The sequence below is a fragment of the Triticum urartu genome, chromosome 4A, assembly GCF_056163025.1.
Source record: "Triticum urartu cultivar PI428250 chromosome 4A, HENAU_Tu73, whole genome shotgun sequence".
NCBI classification, from domain to species: domain Eukaryota; kingdom Viridiplantae; phylum Streptophyta; class Magnoliopsida; order Poales; family Poaceae; genus Triticum; species Triticum urartu.
Genome location: NC_141876.1, coordinates 116,615,476 through 116,623,061, shown reverse-complemented (window position 1 = coordinate 116,623,061; position 7,586 = coordinate 116,615,476). Strand labels below are relative to the sequence as shown.

At 46.6% G+C, this 7,586-nt stretch overlaps 1 protein-coding gene across 1 annotated transcript; it reads right to left on the bottom strand.

Annotated features, from left to right (window-relative positions):
• Nucleotides 1-3,637: 3,637 nt before the first annotated feature.
• On the bottom strand, nt 3,638-7,586 carry LOC125550979 (uncharacterized protein At1g08160). The gene is made up of 2 exons (XM_048714119.2): nt 6,404-7,586; nt 3,638-4,062 (listed from the first exon to the last, which is right to left on the bottom strand). Exon 1 carries the CDS (start codon nt 7,300-7,302, stop codon nt 6,406-6,408), a length of 897 nt encoding a protein of 298 aa, XP_048570076.1. The 5' UTR covers nt 7,303-7,586; the 3' UTR covers nt 3,638-4,062; nt 6,404-6,405.

Below are 7,586 nucleotides of genomic sequence, written 5' to 3'. Positions count from 1 at the left end.
GACACATGCGTACGTCCCAACCAACAGACGGAGTCCAAAGTCCCTTCACAACGGGTTTAAAATTAACTCCTTTGTCTCCGGTACATGGCTCTAGAGCACAATTCACTCCTCCCCGGGCAAACATGGCACGGCCGGTACGGGTGGCGTGGCGGGGGGTGGTGCGGTGCCGAAAGGGTACGTGACCTACCTACCGGCCGCCTGCCCAGACGCATCGGGTAAGCCCGGGCCCGATCCAGAGGCATGGAAGCTTCGCCGCCATGTGCAGGTTGCTTACCCAATTTTCTTCCACACGGTAGGCGGCGTCGCGTCGTACCGTCCATTCATCACGCGTTTTTTGTTTCATCACGCGGTTCTAGTACCTATCTTGGTATGGACTCGACGCGGCACCGACCGTCTACATGGCGGTGCGGTGGTCGTTAGTACACGGAAAGTGGTTGCAACGAAAGTGGCGCGCCCGATCCGTCGGCTCCACCTTTTCAGGCCTTGGACTGGCTGCACACTTGATTCTTCCCGGTTCCTACGCTGCGTGAGAGCCACGGCTGGGCGGCCGGCTGGCGTCGTGGATCGTTCGTTCGTTCCTTCGTTCATTCATTCTGCTACGTACAATGGCCACTAACTAATTGCGACGCTAGACCAAATCCAGCGACCAAAATAACAGTACTGCTAACTTTCTTAAAGTCCTTCCTTTTTTCTCGCTGGATGTTAAGTTGAGAGAGAGAGAGAGAGAGAGAGAGAGAGAGAGAGAGAGAGAGAGAGGGGACGTGACCTTTGTGTTGCCATGTAAGTCGTGCATGCGCACCGATGGATGATAAAAGATGAGAAGGACCTCTCCCTCCTCCTTGCTCATGGCCGTCGACTTCGCAGAGAAAAGGAAACGACCGATGGCGAATGCGCGTCAACCAACAGCCAGAAAGGCAGGATAATACAAGCATCTACTACCGCTAGTCTCTCCACTGTAGCAATCACCTTTCACTAACCTGCTAGGTAACGCGACACGTTTGACCCAGACTTCACCTTACCTTCCTACTACAGACAGGCCACAAAACTCAGAACAGAAACAAGATATACTACAGTAACGCGAAAAGCGACCACGTAAAACCATGGCCATGCTAGTACTACAATCAATTCCATTGCGCATCATGTTTTTGTAGTGCTAGGAGAAAAGAAAAAGGAGAGCTCGAAAGAAGTTGTGCACGGACAGATGCAAATCTTATGGCCCCCATTGAGACAGGAGATAAGATGATCCTCCCAACCACCCCCTATACAATCCTATCAGGGTAGCACCGTCGAAACCCTCCGTGATCGTCCGTCGTCCCTTGCTAAAGCCATACTAATCCGACACGAGCAAATCTTCGGAACAGGGGAGCAGGAGACCCGGGACCCCGCCCGCGAGTAGGCAGATTCTAATGAACCACCCCCACATTACATTACATTAGGTCAGGCATCCTCCTCTTCTCTCCAGTCCACTTCGCTTCACAATAGACCACCCAACAACCAACCGAGGTCGGCATTGCCCTCCATATCCTGTCACTTGCGTTGCGTACATTCCCACCACCACCACAATCCAAAGCAAAGCTGAGCTAATGGAAGTCGACCACTTGGGAAGAAATTAAAGCATGCCTAGTGCAAGTGCAATGATGATCGACCATCCAATTAATAATAATAACATTTACCTAAACACGGTGGATCCTTAAACAAAACGGAAACCTAAAGACGATAGAGATGCGGTGTGGCCCTGGTAATGCCTAGTGAAAATTTTGCTTTTGCCACTCTATATTTTACAGATTCGACTTATGCCATTGTTTGACATTTCACTTTCGTCACTCTTAACTTTTTGAAAATTATCACAATTGCCATTCCGTGGCAAAAGCAAAATAATTTTATTTCACATTTGACACTCTTAACTTTTGACAACGTATCACAATTACCTCTCTAATTTTTTTGCTTTTGCCATGGGATGGCAACTATGATAATTGTGGAAAGCTAAGAGTGGCAAAAGTGAAATGTTAAAATCTTGAGTGGCATAAGATTTTTTTTTTGAGCTCGGCATAAGAAAAATTGGCAAAAGGTAGAGTGGCAAAAATAAAATTTTCCCTAACGCTTAGGGTGATGAGTGGCGCCCCGCATAGGCCTGCTAGAGTGCTCAGTTAGCACAGATTAAGCTAACACCACTACAGGCCAGAACTAGATTTGTCTAATCTTGAATACGAAACGGGCCGCTGCCTAACAAGCATTTCATTGTTGTAGAGTACATAATTAGATCTTGTTTGAGTTATTCCTTTATGGGAAAGAGGGAAAAGGCAGATTCAAAATCTTTTTTTCTTTCGAGTTTCCCAAACACAAAATACCTCCTTGTATTCACATTCTCGAATGAGAGTGGAGTAATGCTGCGCATCATCTTGTTGCACAGACCTAATAATTTTTTTAGGCTAACCTAATAAGTTTATATATAAAGACACGTGAAGTAAAATAAATCAGGGACACTATCTTGTGAACATGCTTGGCAGCCCACGAGACCTACATGGAAGATGATGACTCATACCAGGTTGTATGGATTTGTAATGTTGACTGGCTTCTCATAATTATTGGATGGATCTTCAGTAATGCCAAAGATACTTTCATATAGAATACCCAACAAGCATCGTGCAACAAACAGAGCAGAAAGGCATGCCTCGAGCCAAACCATTTCAGGCGCTGTCTTTAACGCCTAACAATGATTAACAACGACACTCAGCAAAAGGAAAAAGTAGGACTGGAGACACGGCTATCCACCAACCATGGTTAACAGGGGTGAACACACTGCTTGGAATTGGAGTTACAACTCATGGAGATTACACAAACTCCATCTGAAGCTATAGAGAATTTGCATGCTTGCATTTTGGTTATGCCCATACTATTAACAACAAAATTGCTACGCCGATGGTTCACCTACGCTAAAACACAAAACAGTAGTACAGTACCAACCTATCAAAGAATTGTCTAGCCCTTACAAGAAACTGGCTTCTGCATCTAACTAAACAGCTGTATTCAGGAACAGACCTAATTTCCCTTTTAAAAAGGTGGACACCAACTTCCTGTTAAATTCAGATGGTGACAGGGTGTGTCCTTGCGGGCATGTTATCGATCCAAGCAGGTTTTGCAAATTAATCCAGCTCTACGAGGGAAATCAGGAAACATTGGTTGCCTACCAATTTAAAACCCATAGAAGTTCAATCCGCAGGTAGGCTGATTTTCACAAAAGAACGCCAGACCTTCAACTCGGCAGATTAACAGCGGTGTGTACCACAACACAACGCTGAGCAATCATTTCCCTACATACAATCTGGATTCCATCCATGCAGAAAACACTGGCTTGAGTTACTGTCACTCAAGACTTCAATGCGGAAGCAAGCAGGAAAGTTTGTTTGGACCAGATGAACTGAAATGGTTACACAGCTAGTCTACAACAACATGCTCTGGAAGCTCATTGGACCATATTATGATCCGCCATGTTAGACAGACAATAGATCTGTAGCCAAAGGGGCTAAAACTGAGCAGCCCATCTCACTCAACAGCAACTCTCATGTCAGCAATAAAACGTAATTTTCTGGCATTTTTTTTCTAACTAAACTATAAATGCAAACAGAGATCCTAGACATACAGAACTTCAAATATACGCACAATAAGTGATTAGAGCCTGTTTCAAGCGCAAGTACATTAAAGTATGATATGAAGCCCCCCCTAAGGATCCATACATGATTGAGGTTCTCACTTGGGGGAAATTAGCAACCAGGGATAATCATTCTTGCCAAGCATTTCCCAAATGCACACTCGGTATATTCAATGTCCACCCATCTTGAAGCTATGATATAATAGGTGAAAATGACACATACTATCAATTAAGCATCATTTCAGACTCTTCCTGGTCACAGATTCTATGGGCAGGCAGGTAAACTGAAGTTACCCAGCTATTACTCATGAATCGGTGTCTGGCCAGCGTCTTATAAGATCAGCTAACTTCTCGTACCTATTGAAGATGGTCCCTTAGATCAACATCTGGAGTAGTTACAGCCGTGAACAATCCTGATAAGTGATAAGAGCCAACTGTTAACTATGATATATGCCTTAGCAGTACACAATAAATGATGTGCAATCAAGTACAAATACTAGATGACAAGATCTACTTCGATTATACTACAAGGCAGTCTGAACTAACAATCTTATTTTTAACATCGGTAGACGGCTACACAGTCTAGGGTTTACAGTAGTGTAACAACATTCAGAAGACAAAATGAACTATGACAAAGCTGACGATAAGCAAGTGTGGTAGCGACATATTCAAAGTAGAAAACAGAACTAGACAAAAAAAGGTAATGCGCTGTGCCCCTCTAGGCAGCTGGAGTACAATAATAAGATGCTAATGGCAACATGCAGAAGAAGAACAATGTGAATAGAGTTTTTTTCAAGCAAACAAACAGGAAAAAAACAAAACAAAAATGTGTCTACTATTACAATATAGCGCCCCAACTATAATTGATGGGGTTCCCTAATAGCAGTAAACATATATATTAAAGAATGTAGTCTAGTGGCCATGCAATCATTTCCAGGAAGATGCAGAAATGCAAACATTTGGAATCTTTTTTGTAGATCTGCAACATTATGACACCAACTCACAGCTAAAACTATACAGTATGTAAGGCCCTTGTGGACAACTACCATGATCTCACAGGTCATCATAGTGTGAAGACAAATGATCTGGCGATATTTAAAAGTTATTACATGTGAAATTAGCCACACAGAAAAACTCCAAGAAAATTTTAATATACAGACCACCAAGGCACAATTTGAACATATTCCCCATATACCAACAATGGTAACAGAGGTCAACTTTGTAGCCAGATTATACTCGTTCCCTTGTATGACTACAAAAGTTTAAGTGAAGCTCATGCAACTACGGCATAAGGCCAATTCTTTCTTCGGTACCAATTTTAGCGCCACAAGAAATCCACTTGTATTTCGCAATGTACACAAGAACTTGAACACATTCATCTCCACAAGCATATGACTAGTGAGAGCTGTCAATAAATAAGTCAGATCCAAGACTCTGCCCCATGCCTCCCATTGTTTTCCAGATTTCGGATGATGTGGTGTGTGTTAATACAAGAGTTGAACTAAGGATGCAACCCTCAAACATATCATTTGATACATTTCAATTCAGTCTACCACTATGGGGCACTCCAAACATCAGTCCATGAAGCTACATGTCAGTGTACAGGTTTACATATGAAAATATAAAGTTCATAGCAAGTACTAAGCTTAATCACAGGTATAGTACAGACAATTCACACTTGTCGCCTAAGATTCATCTTCATGTAGGAGAGTGGACGATTTGCCCACGGGGGCATCTGCACCCGGGTTCATCCATGCACTTCTCCTTCATGTAGTTCTATCTCTGGTTTGCAGCAGTCAAAAGTTCACTGCTACTGATATAACCAATCCCATATGCAGAATTTCAACAAAAAAACACTTGCGAACTTTACTTTGGTAAATCTAGGTCTCAAACAACTAGAAGCCATCCTTTTTTTTTAATGCATGTACATCTTCTAGGACCTAAACTATAGCTAGAGCTAAAATCTAACATGAGACAGTAGAGGTTATATTCTGTCAAGTTTATACCCATCTGGACCTGAGTTTCTCAGTCATTTTAGAGACAACAACAACAACAACAACAAGGGCTGTTGTTGTCTCTAAAATGACTGAGAAACTTAGATCCAGATGGGTATTTTAGAGACAAGAAAACCAAATGGAGTGGATGTTGGTCCACAAACAAAATGATAACTGAGCCAGACACCCAGCTCATACGGGGATGGATTGTATTATTTTCAATAATAGATAATCTCCTTCTCTTGAAACATGAAAGGATGATAGTGGATTATTAACTGGTAGTCTTCTTTGTTTTGCTTATATATCCTCATAAAAATTTACAAAAAAGGAAACTAATAAATAATATAATTATCATTTGCAGTTTGCCAGATTTCCTAGTGCCGAACTTTGGATATTATTAGTAGCTGAAGGTTATGTGCGACTCCTGCATCAGTTGGACTGTTTACTATTTTTTGGATGTTCTATTAAAAGTGTGTTCTCTCACTCCCGTTGACAATTCACTTCAACACTATAGTAAGACTTGCACACAGCCACACTCCTTCAAGTTGACCATTTTGACCCATCTCTCCATCTGGCAATCAAATTCAAGGCTGCAGCAAACGACCATATTTTCAAGCTCGCAAATCACCACATCAGGAAAGAATATACGGACATAAACACCTTGCCACTCTTACAATCCATACAATTTTTTTACAACATGGAACTCTGGATGTAAATTGAAGGCATAACCACAAAAGGTACTGGAATCATGTCAGCTAACCTTCACAAGACGACTTGGCAGCGGCGTGCCGGGCCATCAAATTTTGCGTCGGTGGCGTTCTTCCCACGGAATGTGACGGGCACTCCATCGCACAGCACCCTCATGGCCCTCCGGCGGGTGCGCCAGCCCCCTCTATCGAAGACGGCGATGGCCGCGAGCCTCACCTGGACCTCCATGGTGCCCCCGTTGCCGCTCTTGAGCGCAGCGGCCTCGTCGGGCCCGACGTATGTCCCGTCGACGTCGAGGCGGAAGGCGAGCGTGGTGGAGTTCCGGGGCCCCTGCGCGAAGGGCGCGAGGGAGGTGACGGCGATGGGGGAGGAGGGGGCGAGGTCGACGTAGGCGACGAGGGAGGAGTAGGAGATGGTGAGCTTGGAGTTGGGATTGTCGGCGAGGAGGGAGGCGTCGAAGGCGGCGGAGAGGGAGGAGTTGGCCGGGGAGTAGGCGACGCGGGAGAGCGTGAGGGCGGAGAGGGAGAAGGCGGGCGCGCGCGGGCGGAGGAGGAGCCAGACGATGAAGGTGCCGGCGCCGAGGAGGAGGAAGGCGGCGACGACGAGCGCGAGGAGGCGGCGCAGGCAGGTGGGCGGCGGCGGCGGGGCCGCCTGGTAGGGGTTGTGGTGGTTGTGGTAGTGGTGGTAGGGCGGGGGCGGGGGCGGGTGGTGGTGGTGGTGGTGCGGGGGCGGGGCCGGGTAGGGGTAGGCGACGCCGAAGGCGGCCGCGCCGTTGCCGTTGGCGACGGGGGGCGGCGCCGCGGCGTAGTAGGCGGAGCTGGCGTTGCCGGGGTTGGGCGCGGCGTTGGCCGGGTAGCCCATGGCGGGGCCGGGAGGCGGCGGGGCCTTGGCGTTGGGGCGGTCGCCGTCGGGCGGGTGCGCCGCTGAGGAGGAAGAGGACGCCGGGTGCATGGCGCCGGCGGTGGGGTTTTTGCTTGCTTGCTTGATGGGGGAGGGAGGCGACGATGGAGATTTGGGATCTGGAGGAGGACAGGAGCAGCCGAGCAGGAGGATGGAGTCGGTCGGTAGAAACGGCGGTGGAGGGGGAGGGCAGCGCGTCGTGGGTTGGCGTAAATGCAGATGCGCCGTGTTTTTTGCCCCTTTTTCTCGGCGTTGGTTATAGTGGATGGAGTATCAACTTCGATTCTCCACGCCGCGCGTCAGATCGTCGCCGCGTTGGTACTATTGGTAAAATC